Raw genomic sequence first — 21178 nt, forward strand, 5'->3', positions numbered from 1 at the left:
TGCTGCTTTTTCAGTATCCCTTGAAATGGATAAAATGGAGTATTGCGGTTATAAAATTCTTTGTAAAAGAAGGTTTAATGGCAAAAGAAATTCATTTGAAGTTTATAAAAATTTATGGGCATGCTTCTCCTTCCTTTCTGACAATTAAGAAATGGGCTGCCAAGTTTAAAAGTGGCCATACTAGCCTTGAAGATGATCCACGTGAAGGACGTCCAAAAAGTGTAACAACACCAGAAATCATTGATCAAGTGCACGATATGTACTGGATGACCGGCGAGTCAAAGTGCGTGAAATTGCTGACACTATAGGCATTTCAAAAGAATGTGTAGGATATATTTTGCATGAAGAATTCGCATATGCAAAAGCTTTGCACAAGATGGGTGCCATGCTTGCTCACAGCAGATCATAAATGCAATCGCATGAAAATCTCTGAACAGTGCTTGGAGCATTTTAACAAGAATAAAACTGATTTTGTGCATCGATTTACTATGAATGAGATTCGGATTCACCATTACACACCAGAATCCAAACAGCAGTCAAAACAGCAGACAGAAGTTTGTTCAGCGCCAAAGAAGACAAAGTCTGTTCCATCAGCAGGAAAGGTAATGGCATTGGTGTTTTGGGATGCTAAACGCATGTTGTTTATTAATTATCTTGCAAAGAGTAAAACAATAACGGGGGAATATTATTCCGATCTTTTAACCAGACGATGAAAAAATTCTTGAGAAAAGACCCGGTTTGCAGAAGAAAAAAATAATCTTTCATCAGGACAATGCACCTGCCCACAAAGGTGTTTTGGCATTGGGGAAAATTAAGGGATCTGCACTATGAATTGTTGGAACATTTTGGAGTTGCCCGGTGTTGTACTACCTTACCCCAGTCCTGAAGATATTTTCAGGCTCAAACTTTGTTTGCTCACACTTGGATAAAGGATTAAACTAAATTTATTATAGTCTAACCAAGTGAAAAATAAATTTTCAACATCTTTCTCTAAATCCAGAGTAATAAAAAAGGTGGCACACCAGTTGGCAACTCCTATAGTTAAAGATGACCTGACATTACTTCTGCCTGGTATCTCCACCTTTGGGCCTGGCTCCCACTGAAGAGACCTCAATAAAGCTCGAAACTAGTCTGGGTAGTGGCCCTTCCCTTAATGCATAACATTATACATATCCACAAAGAGATGGGTTTTGCATTATGGGAGATACTGAGATAGGAGTGATGTTTAAAACTTGCAGCTTCACCTTTGCTGCGAGTTGCCTGTGTTGTACTACCTTACCCCAGTCCTGAAGATATTTTCAGGTGCAAACTTTGTTTGCTCACACTTGGATAAAGGATTAAACTAAATTTATTATAGTCTAACCAAGTGAAAAATACACTTTCAACAGTGCAATACTTGTTTTACCATTGTCATGTTCTGGTAGCATGCCAGTACTCAAGAAAGGAATGAAATATTTATAATCGAGCTGAACCATATACACTAAGGCAGGCCATGTCACACCTGGACAGACTGTATGAAGTTTTACTCTTTAAATAAAGAGTTAATTTATACAAATATATTTGATTATAAATATAATTTGTGTAGATAGGACATTTATCAGTTTTTAAATATTTTCTTTTGCATAACATGTTATTTACTGAAACATGTAAACATGTTATTTTGTATACTGCTGTAGCCATTGTGATGGCACTGTATGACTTTTGCTGTCCTATGCTATAGACAGCCAACGAACAGTGAGAGAGTCTCTCTCTCTCGTGCACACACAGGTGGTCATAATTCACTGTTGCATCATTGTATTTTTTTTAATTTTTTTATTTTAATCTATATAAGGTTGTAAACCTATTGTACATTAATATACTAGTGGGCGCTTAGGTAATCAAGAAATGCTGCTCTAGAGACCAAACATGATACTTTCTTAAGCTACTTTAGACATCCAGTAAGTAGAATTATGGTAGTTGTCTTACACAGGACAGCTGAAATCACCTGCCACTTAAGACATTCATGGTTTAGTAGAATTTTTAACTTTAGCCTGTTGGTTGGAATGCTGATATGTTGGATGTTTTCTATGATATTTTTCAATATTAGGAAACCTCGAGCACATTTGATACCGTGATTTAGGTAGACAGTATTAGATTAACCAGTAATCCTGCTTTAGAAGTTCAAACATGGTCATTTTCATGGTGCTTTGTGTTGCAGCATAACATCAGGCAATGAAAATCATCTCAGCATTAATGCTATTATATTTATTTAGAAATACTTTATTCACTTGATTTTTCAATGTGGTAGTTATTGCTCGTCACAAGATTTTGCTTAGTACAGGTATTCCTCGATTAACGCGGTTAATTAATCACTCGATGTTACCGCGTTAATGAAATCTAATAATCAATGGTAAAAATTAGAATTTGTCCATGATCGATTACTGTATTAATGATTTGCTTTACATGGTACTCTGTTAGGAAAGATAAAAATGAATGCAAAGTAAATGTTTAATAAATACTTGTACCTACATTATTTACTGCAATTTTTTTTATCAAAGTTATCAAGAGTAGTTTGAACAGTTTTAGTTTTATTCTTATTCGGCATAAATTCCACGATAACAACCAAAATGACTCCACACCTCGGCAAACAAGCAATAAAACAAAGAAAAAATACTGAAAATATAATACATGATGGTACAAATTAAGTGTATATTGAATCCAACATTATTTCATAGCCGAATATATAAACTACAAGAGTTTCGTGCCGAATATGTAGAAACTAAAAGTTTCGGCGCATGCAAGCATAAGCAACCTTATGAGCAACTCGTAGTAAAGGTGGAGTAAGCTCCAGGTCACTTTCCTTAGTATTTTCCATAATGTGAAGCACATCTCTTAGAAGAGATGTATGATATATTTCAGTGATATATGATGATGGTTTATTTTCAGTTACAATCTAGAAATTATTGAACAAAGAATTTAAAAAAAAAAAAAAAAAAAAAAAAAAAAAAAAAAAAAAAACTATATTATACTGACATTGGATGTCGCAGTATTTCTTAGATACAGTTTACTGTCAAATACCACAAACCTTTTGTATAACATGTGTTAAACCAAACTGACAGCAAAAAACAGTGCGGAATATCACTCGTAACATGAATGCACAGCCACTCATGACCTCCAAGCTGTACACTGAATTGTGTAAGAATATTTATATTAAACATTTTGCATGCGTCTGTCATATCATCTGCGAGCTCCTCAGGGTTAAAGGTGCGTTAATCAAACTCTTGCCGTGTATATCAAGGGATTGCCGCAATTAACTTCTCGGTGTTAATCAAATCCCGCGTTAAGCAAGGGATACCTGTATTTACTCTTTTTTTTTTTTTTTTTTTTTCAGTCAGCACCTTATTAGTGAGTAATATATTTTATATATATGATTAGTTAATTTCAATTTGATTTATATTTCCAGTTTTATTTATTTTTCACTCATTATTTAGAATTTGCATATGGAGGACATCCTTTTCCTTTTTCTGGAATATTTGAAATTTCTCCTCAAGATGCTGATGATTTGGGAGAACAGTTTAGATTCAGGTAGATGGTAAATGAAATTTTTTTGTAGTATTACATCATGCAAAAAATGTGAAATTTATATTTATTTATCAATATACATTTATATTAATTAATTAAAATTAATTCATTTTAATTAATTAAAATTAATTCATATTAATTTATCATTTATATTAAAAATTGTTTTGAAAAAAGCTTGAGTCAAAAAAATGGAATGTAAATGAATTTTACGATATCCTCACAATGTTTGGCTTTTCTGCTAAAATATAGTGTGTGAACGGTAATTAGAACAGAGCAGAAAGACGAGATTCCCCCCCCCCCCCCCCCCAATTTAGTGTTTTTTACCATTGTGCTGTCATCACTGCTTGTTTCATTTAGCAATTTTTCGAAGTAATTACTCCATACTTCAAGGATTAATTCCTTTTATAGCACTCTTTCCCCCATTTCTGAGCTTCTTCAACAACCTCCAGGATATCTTCCACCTTCTTGATATTTATTTTCTATCTTCTTGCCAAAGTCCTCCCGTGACTTTGTTTAGCTAGTTTTACATAGTGTTTAGCTAGTTTTACATAGTGTTTAGCTTTCTTACATTTGTGTCTGTATTCTCTAAGAGCACAAGCTGACTGATTTGCTAACTTTTGACATACTTTCTTCTTTTCCTTCACTGTCTCTTTAACTTCCTGTGTTCAGCATGGAGTTCTGATTTTTCTATCCTTGCAGACAACCTCACCACATGCCTCTTTGGATGAATCAATGAGTGTTTTCTTCAGGGCTTGCCACTGAATCTCCAAGGTTTGGTTCCTGTTCTCACACTCTCATTTTTTCTTCAATAATCTTTGTGTATTTTAGTCTACAGTTCACATCTGAGAACTGCTCAACTTTTATTCGCTTTAAAACTTTCTTACACGTTATTCTTTTCAATATGAAATTCAATTATATCCTGCTCAAGACTAAATGGTGATCACTTCCAGTTTCAAATCCTCTGTACCATCTTGTGTCCTCCACCAGGGAGAAAACATCACTATGAACAATAACATAGTCAATGAGGGTTTTCTTATTCCTCGCCTCTTCTCTCCATTTGAATTTGTGCACATTTTTATGTTGGAACATTGTGTTAGTAATAATCAGTCCATGTCTTGAGCAGAAAACCAACAGGTATTTACCATTATTATTAGCTTTACTCTTTTCTCCAAATTTTCCCAATATATTTTTGTATGTCTAACAATCATTTCCTACCCTGCTATTTAGATCCTCAACAAGGACCAACTTTTTCTTTTTCATTGTGCCAGTTGCTTTCTGTAAAGCCTGAAAAAAATTCCTCCACTTCTACCTTAGTACACTCTTTGTCCAAAAAGAAACCGAACTTTTCGAAAATAGAAGGAACTAGTGGTGCCACCTGTTGTATCCTTTTGTTTTTGAAAGCAGCAACCTTCATTAGTGTTGTGTCAACTGTTTATGACATTTATTTCATTAGAAGCCGAGTTATAGTGTCAAAAGTGACAGCATGTTGTGACGAATGGTCGGAAAATGAGTTTCAAACAGAGATCTGTGATTGACTTTTGTGTTAAACTTGGTAAAAGTTTTACCGAAATGCATCAAATGCTTCAAAAAGCATACGGTGATGATTGTTTATCTCGTACTCAAGTTTATGAGTAGTTTAAGTGATTTCAAAGTGGTTGTTTGATGCTTGATGACAACAAAAAGGCAGGCCGTCCAAAAACTGGACTGAGAGAAGTTAACATCCAAAAAAGTGAGTGATTTCATCAAAGAAAACCCGAAATCGTCCATGCGATTGATTGAAGATGAATTGGGTTTCAAAATCAACTGTGCACAACATTTTGACCGAGAGTTTGGGCCTTCGTAAATTGAATTCGCGATTTGTTCCCCATAAGTTGACCAACGACCAAAAAATGTATCAAATTGGGCACAATTTGATACATTTTTTATATCAAATTGTACCCAATGCAAAGACCTCATTAAAACTGCTCGTAAGAACTCATACTTCCTTTAAATGATTGTTACTGGTGATGAAACGTGATGTTTTGAGTATGAGCCCGAAACAAAGCGCCAGAATGCTGAGTGGAGAACGCTAAAAGAGGGGCATCCAAAAAAAAAGTTGCTTGGAGAAGTCAAAAGTAAAGACAATGCTGATTTGTTTCTACAATTCCAAGGGCATTATCCAAAAACAATTTGTTCCTCCTGGCCAAACAGTCAGTGGTGAGTTTTATCTCGAAACGATTGATAGCGAGAATTCGTCGTGTACAGCATGAATATTATGACGACTGACCGTTCGTCAAAACATGCCACTATAACTTGGCTTCTAATGAAGCAAATGTCATAAAGTTGACACAACACTAATGAAGGTTGCCACTTTTGACAAAAAAAAAGATACAACAGGTGGCGCCACTAGTTTCTTCTATTTTCAAAAAGTTCAGTTTCTTTTTGGACAGAGGGTGTAGAACCTTCTGTTGGACCATAGGCACAAATAAGTCTCATTGTCCAGTTCCCCATTCTCATATTTGCCCACATCACTCTACTTGAGACTTCCTGCCATTCAAGAAGATTAGCCTTGTATTTAGTGTTGAATACTATAGCTTGATTGTCATTGCATGAATATAACATTTTGTATTTATTGCTCAGAAAGATCTCACCAGTTTTGTCTTTTTTGTTTCAGTTACCCCTATTATGTCGATCTGGTACTTATCCAATTCCTCAGCTAGCTCCATTTCTTTGCCATTCAGGCTTCTTATGATGATAGTACTGATCTTGAACTCTGGTGATGTTGAGTTGGGGTGGGTTTTAGAATTTGTTCCAGTAGCTGACATTTTGCTGTTTGCCCTGGTTCCCTAGCGAAAACAACGGGGGGGGGGCCTTGTTTAACCGGACGACACCCCAGCTGGTATGAAATTTTGTTATGTTGTACCATCATTTTTTATTTTGGTTTAACCACCCAACTGACCAAGACGTATATATACGTCCAGGTTACCATGGATGCGAAGTGCATAGTAAAATTGTAATACCATTGATATTACATTGAAATATATGATGGATACTAAGTGTAGAGGAGTGGTCTATTTTATCCATATTGATGGCGAAGTGGTTAAGCCAATAAGAATACAATTCAGTTGGCTAAATCTCAAATTGCCAGTCCATTCTCGTTTGTTCAGTATCCAGGTAGATACCCAAGAGGGTGCACCAAGAGAAGGTGAGGATTGGACATTAGGTCAGAAACCCTGATCGGTTCTCTGCATTCCTGTAAAGGCTATGTGGAGGTCTCTTCTCAGTTATATAGCTTTGACCCTTATGCGCCCCAACTTGGAACCTAAAGAAGTCTAATAGGAAAAGGTAAGTTGCTTTTGAGATGTGATTATACAGAAGGCTGTTGAGGATATCATATACTGAAAAATGGTCAAATGGATGGATGCTAGAAAAGATTGGCAGAACTCTGGCTCCTTAAAGATGTTTAAAGAAGTAAAGCTGAAATACTTTGGACACATTGAAAGGATGGAAGAAGGACTTCTCAAACCAGTAATAGAAGGTAAAGTTCCTGGAAAAAGAGTAAGGGGTTGACCTTCAATGAGATGGAGTGTCAGGAGGGACTGATTTCAGAGAGTTGTCATCTCCAGAAAGGCATAAGACAAAACCACCTGGTGAGGACTGGTATGGAACATTACCAAGGAAAGGCACGATCATATGGCATCTGATGATGTCCATTGAGCTAATGGATGGATAACATCATCTGCATAAAGGGCTAAGTTGAATATCTCCAATCTTGATATCTATACTAATCTCATTTTCCTTCATAATGTGATCTATATAGATTATAAATAGCAGTAGAGATAATGTGCACCCTTGTCCCATGTCTGATTTGACATCCGACCCCATGTTATACTTCAATTCTGACTGCTGACTTACAACTCAGATATAGAGTATGTACTGCTCAATGCACTGCTTTATTCGGGGGTCTGATGTATGCAATGGTACAATATATATGTACCAGCATCTTTATTAACAGACTGGGACATGCAGATGAATGTTGATTTTTATTTTCAACTTTTCCTGCTAGCAGTGAATGCATACTGGCACCTATGTTTAAAAAAAAAAAAAAAAAAAAGAGCTAGCTCAATGTACTGTTCCATTTACACCATATAACTGTAGCATTTTGAAAAGCTTTTCTCTTGGTACTTGTTGTGTGCCTTTTTCGCTTATAAAACTTAAAATACATATCCTTCTGATATTCCCATAATTTCTCAACTATTTGTTTTCAAGTAAAAATCTGATCGCGACAACCTCTATTTTGCCTGAACCCGGTTTATTCTTCAAGTTTCCCTTCCACAGTTTTTCTTAGCTTTTTCTCAAGTATGTTTGTATCAATCTTACCTGTTACACACACAGGTAAGATTGATTCCTCTGTAATTCTCACACAGAGTGAGAATAGATGGGAACTAAGAGCTCTGCAGTCATTTGGAATTTGACCTACTAACTAGCTCTTTTGAATTATGCAGTATAGCTACTGTGAAACTGGTATATATATCCATATTTGAGCATTTCTGGTCCAGTATCATCAACTTCTGGTTTTTATTTTAGGTTTTTGATAGCTTTTTGTACCTCAAGTACGGATATGTACTCCTGCATGTTGCTCTTGAATGGTTCCCACCACTCTGTTGTATTTGCTTGCTTCATTTAACAATTTTTCAGAATAATTACTCCAGAAATGTATAAGATCTATTTCATGTCCTTTACTATTGTTGTGTCCCAATTTACAATTATTATGCTTTCAACTATCCTTACATGTGAAACTCTACTTGTCTTTATTCAAATCTTATCTATATACGAGATATCACCCAAATACAAATATTCAAGCTTCTTCTCCCCTTAGTGTCCCTAAATATTTATTTTATACCGCGCCTTTCAGGACATTTAGTTTAAGATATAAAATTCAAAAACAAGGAGCAATTACCAAAATATGTCTGATGTGAATACTAATATGCAATCGTGACCGTTATCTTGTAACTTAACAAAATCCCCTCCCCCCCACGTGATTAGGTTCGTACGTTGTTACAAGTGGTGCATTGAGCGGCAATTTCAGACAACTGTATTTTCATTGAACAAAAGTTTATTGAACTCTTAAACATAGTACAATTCATTCTTTATCAAATTAAACTCAATTCAATACTAAGAATATATAATACAAATTAACACTAGCTAAACACAAGTATTAGGCTAAGATCCTATATGGGAATTGTGATCATACTGCCATAACAGATTCTATACAAACAAACTTATATAGTCCTAGAACTAGTTAACCCTTTATCTAATCCCTTACTGGTCTGATCACACTACAATTCTGTACTTTCTAGGACATATATAATCAGTTACTCTAATTTTCTTACTATGACAATATGGATTAAAATTATCCTCTCGCTGAGCTAATACACACTTTTGACCTTTAAAACTCTCTTAAATGAAATACGATGTACATGCATAAATCTCTGGGCACATGAATACTTATTAATTAATAGTAACAAGCTTATTCTCATTCTAGTCTGACATGTACTAAAGTCCTAGTATAATTCTCATTAATCCCTTCACTTGTTCTGGTATTGAACAATGATTACAGTTACATATGATTTGAATTGACACAAGATTCTTACAGTACCTTTTTACTTGGATCTTCTACACTGGTTTCTACCCTTTTCTGATTGTACCTTCCTAGAACAAACTCTTATCACTCCTAAGTTCCTTTGGCATTAAGATGGGCTTTCACGATCTTTACTTTACATGCTTCAATCAAGGACATACATAGGCACAGACTTCTTTATAGATTTCTTTCTCTCGTTACTATCATTGGATGATGAAACACACTGACATTATCTTCTTTCTTTTAACTAAATGGCGTCCCTCATTTCTTACAATACGAACACGGAACCGAAATCCCGCACACTTTGTTTCCTTATTGTGTCGGACGGAGGAAACTCCTAACCTGTCACTCAGGAAATCCGTGTGAGACCTATACGAAGACTCGTGAAGAAAACTCTGAGGGAAAAAGCCTCGTGAGTGGGGTGTGTGTGTGGGGAGTGATTTCTAACCCTTTTATACGATGACCCTAGCAGCACCTTCTTCAATTTCTTTTCTTCTCCCCTTTACTGGAGTCGATTTCACTGACCAATTAGAGTGGCGTTTTTCTTCCAAAACATCCTGCGGTCCATGTGCATGCGACTGACGTGACGAAGTCTCAATTCGGGACCCCTTTCCAAAATTTTCTAAGAATTAACTCGAATGTTTAATCTCTTATTTCAAGTTTAAAAACTAGCCTCTCACATACAAAATCCTATGACTAATCTTCTTTGCTTTACTTTACTTAACCTTATTTTATCATATCACAACTGTAATAAATCCCCCCCCCCCCTTTTTTTTTATTTAGTTCAACAAACAATTTCAGCTATATTTTTCACTTGGATGCAAGCATATTTTTCTTCCTTTTAATTTTATGTATTCGTTACTTTCAAAGGCTCATAACGATATCTGCTTAGGAACAAGCTTGCTCACTTATATTATTTATACAGGGTTTTTATTTCTTCTCCTGTTATATCATGATAACTGAAAATTTCACATTCTTAAGTTATCAGGGTATAACACCATGTATAATTTCGTTTACTGTACTCTTTCCTCCATTTCAAGTTTTTTTTCAATAGCTTCCAGAACATTTTTCCCCATTACTGATATTTATCTTTTTTGTTTTTACCAAAGTCTTCCCATGACTTTTTACACATGCTTAGCTAGTTTTGCACATTTTGACCTTCTTTCATTTTTCTCTTTGATCAGTCATCTTTGATATGTTATAGCTCTTTTTATGAATCATACAACTCAGTCAGTGACGCAGTTCTAATAAAAAAAAAAAAAAAAAAAAAATTTCCACCTGAAATTATGGCCCTTTTTGTCCACGTACTGTGCTCTAGTTACTTCACATGACAAAGCAAGTTCTACCTTCAAAAATAAGAGATGGAGGGACATCCTAGGATTCATCACTGTCTCCCTATCACAAATTTCTTTATGGAAACTTTCAAGCAGAAAAACCTTTGAATCTGCATTTATAAAACTGAAGGTTTGGATAGATACATCAGTGATATATTCATAATGCAGCAACATAATCACCAAACCTTGAACAGTTTCCTCTGCTATTTAAATAAAACAACACAAGTCCATACAATTCATGTTAGAAATAGAAAAATAAAATTCCTTACTGTTCGTGGATATATTCGCCTTCTGTTGGGCACTCTCTCATTCGGCATATGTCACAAACCTACACATACCAGTTAATTTGTACATATGGACTCCTATTATTGCTGAACATGAACACTAGTGATAATAAATACCTTCAAGAAGAGAGTAGTAATTTAATGAATATATCTTAAAAAAAGAACTACAGTAGCTTAGATTCACCCATGTGAGAAACAGATATAATAAAGAAAACTGGTGATATTGAACAAAAGGATTACACACCAAAATAATGATTTCAGCACTGCTGCTATGCATATCCCTTACGTTAAAAGATTACCAGAAAAAATAGGTAGAAATGTAAGGGACTATAACATTAAACTATCTGTAAATCTCTTACAAAACAAACATTTAATCAGCACATTCAACAATCCCCCCCCCCAATATCCAGGATTATACTTGATCATCGGTTTCCAAGCTGTGGTATGCTTGGGGGTACGTGCTGAGCCATTCAGGGATATACAAAAAATAATCAGTAACGGCAGAAAAACAAGTAAAGTAAACTATTTTACATGAAAATAGGTACTGAACAGAAGTGTTAGTATTTAAAAACAATGGGTACAATTTATAGAAATGGCTTTAAAAGGGGTACACAAGTGGGGAAAAAGGTTGGGAACCACTGTACTAGATTATGTTAGTATCAGAAGAACAACATAAACCACATCCATCTAATCTGGCATGTTAAAAGAGTCCTTTCTGATCATGTTCTGGAGACATTCCATAGGATTGATTGGAAAAGCACAACTTTTGTATCAAACAAGAACTTTTTGAAAAACCTGGGTTTTTCAAAAAGTTCACAAACCCCTTGCCTCATCAATAATTCTCCCACATCTCTCTCTACCCCAATATTTTCCACCTCCCCTTCCTTTCAATCATACTTCCTTCCTTTAACAGCAGATGATTGTATATCGTTACATGCTGGGATGCTGCTGAATAAGAAGCCAGCCAGCAATATCCTACAAAGGTATGTCTGAATTATTCCTCCTATATATTCTTTATATATCTGACTATATAAAACATCAGTAATGCCTAAAATTTGAGTAAAAAGCCAATGACATTATAAAAGGAGCACTCCTAAACAAAAATAGGCTAAATTAGCCATAAAAATAACATTGTGATTATTTTTCGTTCATGACACACCAGCACTCTTTATCCCAGTGTTTTTCATATTTTCTGGTCCCTCAGTTTTGCCCTTCTGAAAACTAAAAAGTGTGGTTTGCATTTCCTTTTATTTATTTTCTATAATGAAAGGTGAATTTATATAAATTATCCATAAAAATAATTCAGTAAGAAAGACAAATAATAAATTTTAAGAAAATTAACAGAAAATGGTCCACACTAACTTTTTATGATGTAATGTCAATAATTTGATTCAATCTCTAACTCGTCTTTGCAAGATATTTTTTTACAATAACATTATCAAAAAAGTCTTTTCATCATGTGTGTTCAGTTATGTTATTACACTAATCTGATTCATGTGAAATTGCAAAAATCAACTTACCCTAATACTACATTACAACTGCATACCTACTTAAGGGTTAAAGAGGGGGTGTTGGGAGAATTACAGTTGACAGTGAAATAAATGAAAATCAGTCTTTTTAAATTTATTTCTATTTAATGGTTTGTCTAATTTTTATAAAAATGATAATGACTGGTCACTCACCTTCAGTTTTGCTTCTCAAAACTAAACAGTGTGGTTTGCAAGTTATGCAGAATAAAATGTTCTTTGAGATCTGACTCTTTGTTTCAGAATTAATCTTTGGATGCAGTGCATGCTTTAGTTTATAACAGAGTGTAGGAGATAAATAGTGCCACTTGTTGTCAGATTGAAATTACTTTACATTTCATAAATGCAGAAAGGTATCTTTGAAAGTATTTCATGCAAACCAACTTTTGGCAGAACAAACTATGAAGATGTTAACTTATTAATTACATCTCAATTCTATTTCCTGGTTGAAAATGAAACTTATTTTTTATTTTATTTTTTTTTAATTTCTTGATCAAATAACTTGATAATGAATGAGATGCTTCAAAATGAAAAAAACAACAACAACTTTGAATGTATTTAGGATGAGGCTGAAAATTAACTTGTCCATGTTGAGTGGATGCCCTGTCTTAGGGCACTGCGAACTTACTAGGAACTTTCATTATGTTTTCTTCATTTTAAAGCCTGCTTTTTTAACTTCTTGTCTGCCAGATTTCTACTCATTGAAGATAACCCTGACACAAGAGTTGCAATTACACGACTTTGAAAATCGACTGACATTCAGTTTAATATTCCTTGCTCGAGGGGAGTTGGATACTGCGTGACTTTCACCTGAAAGGAACTGTGAATATCCACAATTGCCAGTTATGGAGCATGAAAAATCCACATGGCAATCCAGCAGATTCCTTTGCATTCACCCAAAGTTACTGTCTGCAGGTTTACAGCTTCATTAATCATTGTACCATTCTTCTTTGAGGGCATTCGTCAGTTGGGTCTTGTGGCCTGGCCAATTACTACTGAGAGGTATCACAATATGATAAACGATTTTGTTGTGCCATAGCTACAACAGTACCTGTGCATGGATTGTCATTTTCATGCAGTATGGGACACCATCCACACATCGGTTGATCCATATAGAAGGTTCTCAGAGAACATTTCACGGAAGCCCAGAGTGATCAGCTGTGCAGTTTCTCACTGCATGACTACCTCTGTTACCCCATCTTATCTTTTGTGGCTACTAGCTGTAGAGATTTCTCAAAGATAGGATTTATCGGGATCATCTTGATAACTTGCCAGCACTTAAAGATAGCATGATGCATAATGTGTGCAACAAAATTGAACACACAATTGTGCAGTTTGTGGCACACGAAGAAGGAAGTACATTGAATAGTACAGCCCATGAATGCATAATGAAAGTGAATAAAACTGTGTTATGCTTATGTCGCTCTCTTCATTTTCTTACATATACAGAAAAATTACATCTACATTTGGTACACCATACAACACCCTTAGTGTCAAATTTTGGAACTTTTGCCTCCTCCTCAGATATCACTTCTGCATGATGCACAATGTATTCCTCTAAAGTTTCGCAACATTTGTATCGGTGGGTGGCATTCCACAAGGCCTTAAACAGGGCTATTTTAATTTTGATCACCTTGTGTGTGTGTGTGTTCAGCTTTGAAATATGGATTGATCTGCTTATTTTACAAAGTCAAAATGAAGACTTCTTTGATAATTACTTTTACACACCAGAGTCAGTTCACTTATGAGAAATACAACTCTCTGACACAGGATTGCTTTGATATCATTCTGATAACAATGTCTGCGGGCAGGGTCATATATTCAGGGTTACTAACCCCAAATGCAGACATGTAGAAAGAGGTTGGTTGCTACAGTATGACTGGACGACTGAATTTAGTGTATTCACCACATTGCTGTTGCAAGAACATCAATCCCACCAGCATTTTAGAATTCTAAGGTTTTAAGCACAGTAATTGTGCAGTCATTCTTGGTTATATCTAAAAGAATATCTTAAGTCCTTTTCTTCCTAAAGAAAAGAACGAAGACTTAAAAACATAATTTTTTGTTAAGCTCATCATATTCTATATACATTGTGTATGTTTCTAATACCAGCTGGAATTGTAACAGTACTGTTTTATAGTTTATGTTAAAAATTTAAGTAATATATTTGAGCAAAGTTTTGTTAAAATTACATTATTATTATTTAGGCAAGCTGTTTTAATAGGCTATACAGACTTCACTGAGAATGATGTTAGGCATATCATTGAAGAATTAGGCAAAGATTTTCGTGGAGATCGTTATCATCTTATGAACAAAAACTGTAATCATTTTTCAGCAGCCCTAACTCAAGTGAGCTATAGAAACAAACTAATTTAACCTCTAAATAATGTTTTGTAATTTGTAATAAAATTTTTGAAGTGATAAAAAAAAAAAAAATATATATATATATATATATATATGTATACATATCACTTCCAAATAATTTACTTGTGTATATTATGCTTCTCTAATGATAATTCCTGGGAATTTTCATTAGAGAATTAAGCAACCTGGCAGTAGTTTAAAAGGTTAAATTTTTATTCATAACATGCAGATCTGAGATTTATGATGAATTAAAAAATTATAAGGTTTATTGTTACTATTCATACATTTTGTCAATACATATTAATGACACATAATGCATATTGTTAATACTAATACAGTACATTAGCTGTGGACAGTTCATTTGGTATGATGTAAGTAAAAGGAAGAATGATTTTAATGAATGCTGATGATGGGGAAATAACTGAAACAGACGAAATGGTTGAATTACCAAGTGAAAACTCTGCAGGAATTTATTATCCAGGTGGAGATAATGCAGTAACGAGAGAGGCTAGGGCTTATATGGAACTGGAGGTGCATAGGATATGAACACAGCTGATGTGAATACAGCTATGGGATTAGATGGTATACTGGCTTGAGTTTTAGAAGATGGTGCTAAGAAATTGGCACTGCACTTGACCACATTTGGTTCCAAGGGGATAGAAAGAGGAGAAAATGGTTCCATTTCATTAAGAGGTGCTCCAAGACTTAGGTACCAAATTACCAGCTGATCAGCATCTCAGGAGTCATGGTCAAGTTGGTTAAAAGAAAAATGCAGGAATCAGATACTATACGGAGCAGGGGCATGATTTTATAGTAGACGATGCCTCAGTAACTTATTCACCTTTTATAATACAGTGACAGGTCTGAGTTGGTTCCAAGGGGAGAGAATGAGGAGAAAATAGTTTTCTTTCATAAAGAGGTGCTCCAAGACTTGGGTACCAAATTACCAGCTGATAAGCATCTCAGAAGTCATCGTCAAGTTGGTTAAAAGAAAAATGCAGGAATGAAATACTATATGGGGGAGAGGCATGGTTTTATAAAGGCAAGTAAGTTATGGAAGCCATGCCTCCATAACTTACTTGCCTTTTATAATACAGTGACAGCTGAGCTGGATAGAGGTAATGGGTTTACAATACTACTGCTGGAGTTGCAATAATACTTTGCAAATGTTTTTGACAGGGTAGTGCATGGGATTCTAATCAGTAAATTGTAGCATACGGGAATAGATATAAAGTTGAAGTGGATGATAGAGAGAGATATACCAGACAGTAGTTTATTCAGGAGTAGAGTTCAGTAAAAGGCTTGTGACGAGAAAGGGGAGGCTGAAAAGTTCTGATAAACACTTAGAGCAAGAATGATCTTAAAGTAACTGATATCCTATGTTTCATCAAATTGTAATAATTTGTTCTTTTTAGGATATACAAGAATACCTGTCAGAGGTTTTGAAGAAATTTGAAGACACAGAGGTGAGGGCATCAAGTTTTTTTGTGTGCTGCAAGAAAAGTCTGTAACTGAGACTCACCAAAGTTTGTGTGAGACTTTAGGGGACTGTGCCCCAACATATATAGTTGCCAGATGGATGGCCAAGTTTATCCTGAGACAACAGATGCACCCAGTCAGGAAGACCTTCCACAGCAATCACACCTGAAAACATAAATGTAGTACATGCCATGATCTTTGATAGACAAATACCAGCCAAAAACATTGCAGACTCTGAGGATATTCAGGGAATGAGTTGGGGTCATTATCTACCAACATCTGAACATGCAGAAGCTCTCAGAAAGTGGGTCTCTAATGTTTGAATGCCAACCAAAAGAGATAACGTATGTTGTCATTTTAAGAAATCAGATGCAAATTTTTTGGCTTGTATTGTGGCTGTTGATAAAACTTGGCTTCATCACTATGACCCAGAGACCAAACAACAATCAGTGAAGTAGAGACACAAAGGTTCTCCACAGCCAAAGAAGTTCTGAACTCAAAAGAAGTTCTTGCCATTGTCTTTTAGGATATGGATGGTATAATCCTTACTGAGTACCTCAAAAAAAGCTATGGATGGTATAATCCTTACTGAGTACCTCAAAAAAAGCTACAGCAGCAGTTTATTCAACAGCTCTGAAGGAATTGAAGGAGGTACTGAAGGAAAAGCATTGCAGGAAACTGAGCAGAGGCATATTGCTTCTTTCAGTGTCTTTCTCACTCATCCTATTTGCTAGACCTGGCTCCATCTGACTATTTTCTCTTCCCAAATTTAAAGAAACACTTGAAAGGAGCAAAATTTACCACAAATGAAGTCTTATCTGTAGCTAAGGACTGGTTTATGCAACAAGGGAAATGCTTTTTTCTCAGAAGACAAACGATGCAGCAGTGTTGTAACAAGTGCATGACACTTAGTGGGAAATATGTGGAATAACGTGTAAGTTACATGGTTCTACCTCATTCCTTCATGATGATAATCACAACTTTTCAGCATACTCTAATAGTAGCATGTCACAGGGTCTGTTCTTGGACCAATACTATTTAATTATTACATTAACAATATATTGTTAGATCCGAAACGGGCTACCTCACTCTAAATGAGGTTACCCTTCCAGAGTCTAACAGTAAACATAAATTAAATAAGCATAACAATCATTTAGCACAGTGTGACTAAGTTTTATAGGAAATCTTCTTGTTGTGCTATCTTCTATCGAAGGTCAGCGACCATCTTGGCGAACAAACTGCGCTCTTGTGCTAATCTGAGCAGTTGTGCACTGCTCTTTCCTGTCTTGATGTTGTCAAACCATGATATTCTTTTTCTTCCTCTAGTTCCTTTGCCATCAATTCTTCCTACCAAAATAGTTTGTAGAAGTTGGTATTTGCTGTTTCTCATGATGTGGCCAAGATATGATGTTTTTCGTTTCTTGATTATTTGTACAAGATGTTTAGCTTTGCCAATGGATTTTAAGACATCTTCATTGGTAATTCTTTCTGTCCATGATATCTTTAGCATTCTTCTGTATAGCCACATCTCAATGGCTTCTATTTTCTTGATGGTTGTCGCCTTCAATGTCCATGTTTCAACTCCATAGAGCAGAATAGACCACACATAGCATTTCAGCATTCGGCATCTGACTTCCATGTTTAGGTCTTCATTGCAGAATAGTGTTCTCATTTTCATGAAGGACTGCCGTGCAACTTCAATCCTTGTCTTTATATCTATTTCTGGATCCCACCGTTCATTAAGCCAGCAACCAAGATATTTATATCTTGACACTTGATCAATATTTTTCCCATTGAGTGTCAGTTTCATTGATGAGGCTGGATGTTTGCTGATGATCATGTATTTTGTCTTGTCGATGTTTATATTTATTCCCATTCTTTGGCTTTCTCTGTATACTCTGTCAATGAGTTTTTGGAGATCCATAATATTATCTGCAATTAGCACGGTGTCATCTGCATATCGTAGGTTGTTAACAATCTTTCCATTTATTGTGATTCCCTCTGGACATTCTTCCAATGCTTTTTTAAAGATTACCTCTGCATATATGTTGAACAGGAGTGGTGAGAGCACACATCCTTGTCTCACTCCTCTTTTGATGTTAATATCACTGGTGGTAATGCTGTCTAATTGAACGGTAGCTGACTGATTCCAATACAGATTTGTTATTAGTCTTATGTCTTGTTCATCTAGACTTATTTCTTGAAGGACTTCTATTAAGTTAGTGTGTCTGACTTTGTCGAATGCTTTTTCAAAATCTATGAAACACATAAAGACAGATTTCTGTTTTTCTATGCATTTTTGTATCAATATTTGGGTACAGAAAAGGGCCTCTCTAGTACCAAAACCATTCCGAAAGCCGAATTGTGTTTCACTTAGAGTTTCTTCACTTTTTCTATAAATGCGATTCTGAATTACCTTCAAAAATATTTTTAATGTTTGGCTCATTAGGCTAATAAGTCGGAAGTCACCACAGGAATTCGCTTTGGGACAGTGATAAATGTAGATTTGAGCCAATCTGATGGAAATTCATCACTTTCATATATTTTATTAAATAATTTTTCAAGAAGTTTGATGTTATCTGGTTCTATTAATTTTAAAAATTCTGTTTGCACATCATCTGGTCCACTGGCTTTTCCTGTTTTACTTGTTCGTATAGCATTCTCTATTTCGCATTTCATGATTGCTGGTCCTTGAATGTTATCTTTTACAGGGTGTTCGGGATAAATTTGACATATTTATAATTAATTATATTTTTCCGTAAGTTACATGTATTAACACACACTTCTCTTCATTTAAAAGTTTGGACCCTTCTTCATTCATATACAAGATGTCAGAAAGGATGGATAGCTGGAACCCACCTGAATCATGGAAGAGAATAACTTGTATCATGATGATTCGTGCCCGCCATCAAAATAAGGATATTACGACTGCTGCCCAATGCTCCCTGAATACAGTAAAAACAATCAGGCATGAACTAGAGACTTGCAATGGTGACTACGAGGATGTAGCAAGAAGAAAGATCCCTAGCAGACGATCTGATTGCGTTCGTACAGCAGAATTCCTCGCAAATCTGCAGGAACAGGTGTTGAAGAACCCTGGCATTGGAATTCGGGCTTTGTTCGTGGAGTTGCTAACTGTAGTCAAGCCCTGGATAACAAGGGTAGCCAATGGTAGGCCGTATGTATGGCAGCAGGATTCGGCCCCTTGCCACACCTCTGGGAAAAGTCAAAAATGGTTGTCTGAAAATTTCTACGACTTCACCAGTCCAAATGTTTGGCCTCCAAACTCCCCAGACCTTAACCCCATGGATTATTTTGTATGGGGCGCAGTTGAAAAAGACACCAATCGCACTTCCAGTAATACAAAAGCCCAGTTAATGGATAAAATTAAAACAGTTTTTGCGGCCCTTCCCAGGGAGACTGTAGCATCAGCTTGTTCGAGGTTCCGAAGCAGAATTGAAGCTGTGATCGATGCTAATGGTGGTTATTTTGAGTAAATCTTGTTGATAGTATTGTAATTAACTCTGCCTGTAATGTTTTTTTGTCAATTCATTAAATTTAATAGATACAAAGAAGATTTTCTTTTTCCTTACGAAACTGTCAAATTTATCCCGAACACCCTGTATATTTATAGGCTTCTGTCTAGTATCATTGAAAAGTTCTGTTACATATTTTATCCAAATCTGTGCTTTATTCTCTTCTTCTAGAACTATTTTTCCATTTTCGTCTCTTAGAGACACTATTTGCTTTTTCCTCAGTTTTCTGGAAATTTCTTTGATTTTCTTATACAGATTGAAATTATGTTTCTTCTGAAGCAGTTCAATTTCAGTACATAAATTTTTCATCCAATTTTCCTTGGTTTCTTTTATTTTTTTCTTGATGATGTTATGTGTTTCTGTATACCTGGCTAGGTCTTTGTTTTTATACATTCTTCTTGTATCAATAAGAGAAAGAATCTCATCTGTCATCCATTCTTGTTGTTTTATATTATTCACATAACCTACTTCTTCAATACTTGTTGTTACGATGGCATTCTTTAAGCTATTCCAAAGAGATTCCACACTTTTATTTTCTTCTTTGTTAATCTGTTGTAATCGCAGGTTAAGCTGTGTCTTGGCACTTTTATTTGTGTTCGGGTCTTTCAGTTTTTCTACATCAATTTTCTTTTTCTTCTTTTGTGATTTTTTAGCTGATTTTAATCTAAGACGTACTTCTGCAACTATGGGATTGTTGTCTGATGAGATATCTGCTCCAGGATAAGTCTTTGCACTCTTTATACTACTGTGGAATCTTTTATTTATCAGTATATAATCAATTTGATTTCTGACAATGTTATGTTGGTTATCTTGAGGTGATTTCCAAGTGTACAGTCTTCTGGGTGGAAGTTTAAACCAGGTATTTGCTATTGTTAGATCTTCTTCCTGACAGAACTGGACTAGGCGATCTCCTCTGTCATTTCTGGTGCCTAAGCCATGTTCGCCAACAATTTCTCCATCACCCCCTCTTCCCACTTTTGCATTGAAGTCACCCATCACTATGCTTATATTATGTTTCTTTGTTAGGTTTTTAATCTCTTTCAGGTGTTCATAAAACTCTTCAACATCTTCTTCACTTTTGTCAGCTGTGGGTGCATAAGCTTGGATGATATTTATGTTAATGGGGTTTCCCTTAAGTTGTAACAGCATTATTCTTTCAGAAAATGGAATCCAATTTATTACTGATTTATTGATTTCTTCATCTACTATTACAGCTACACCATGTCGATGTTTGTTCTCATCATTCCCAGAGTAATACATTGTCGTATTATCTTGTTGGCACTTTCCAGATCCTGGCCATCTTGTCTCGCAAATTCCCAAAATCCAGATGCCTAGCCTCTTCATTTCTCTTGTGGCATTTCTTAATTTGCCAGCTTCATACAGAGTTCTGACATTCCAAGTTGCAATTTTAAAAGTGGACACCATTTTGAGCCCGGAAATTCTTCGCACCCCTGTCCCATTTAAGGGACGCCAG

At 35.4% G+C, this 21178-nt stretch overlaps 1 protein-coding gene across 2 annotated transcripts in view; it reads left to right on the forward strand.

Annotated features, from left to right (window-relative positions):
• Nucleotides 1-21178, forward strand: part of LOC150102666 (deubiquitinase DESI2-like) — a 105078-nt gene that overhangs the window by 71600 nt on the left and 12300 nt on the right. For both annotated transcript variants that reach the window (XM_090398824.1, XM_090398825.1), the window contains exons 4-5: nt 3471-3564; nt 14533-14674. In XM_090398824.1, coding sequence (XP_090254950.1) covers nt 3471-3564; nt 14533-14674 — 236 coding nt within the window. The remainder of the gene's footprint in view (nt 1-3470; nt 3565-14532; nt 14675-21178) is intronic.

The sequence above is a fragment of the Typopeltis vanoorti genome, chromosome 10 (assembly GCF_054136105.1).
Source record: "Typopeltis vanoorti isolate ZY-2024b chromosome 10, IOZ_Tvanoo_1.0, whole genome shotgun sequence".
Classification (NCBI taxonomy): Eukaryota; Metazoa; Arthropoda; class Arachnida; order Uropygi; family Thelyphonidae; genus Typopeltis; species Typopeltis vanoorti.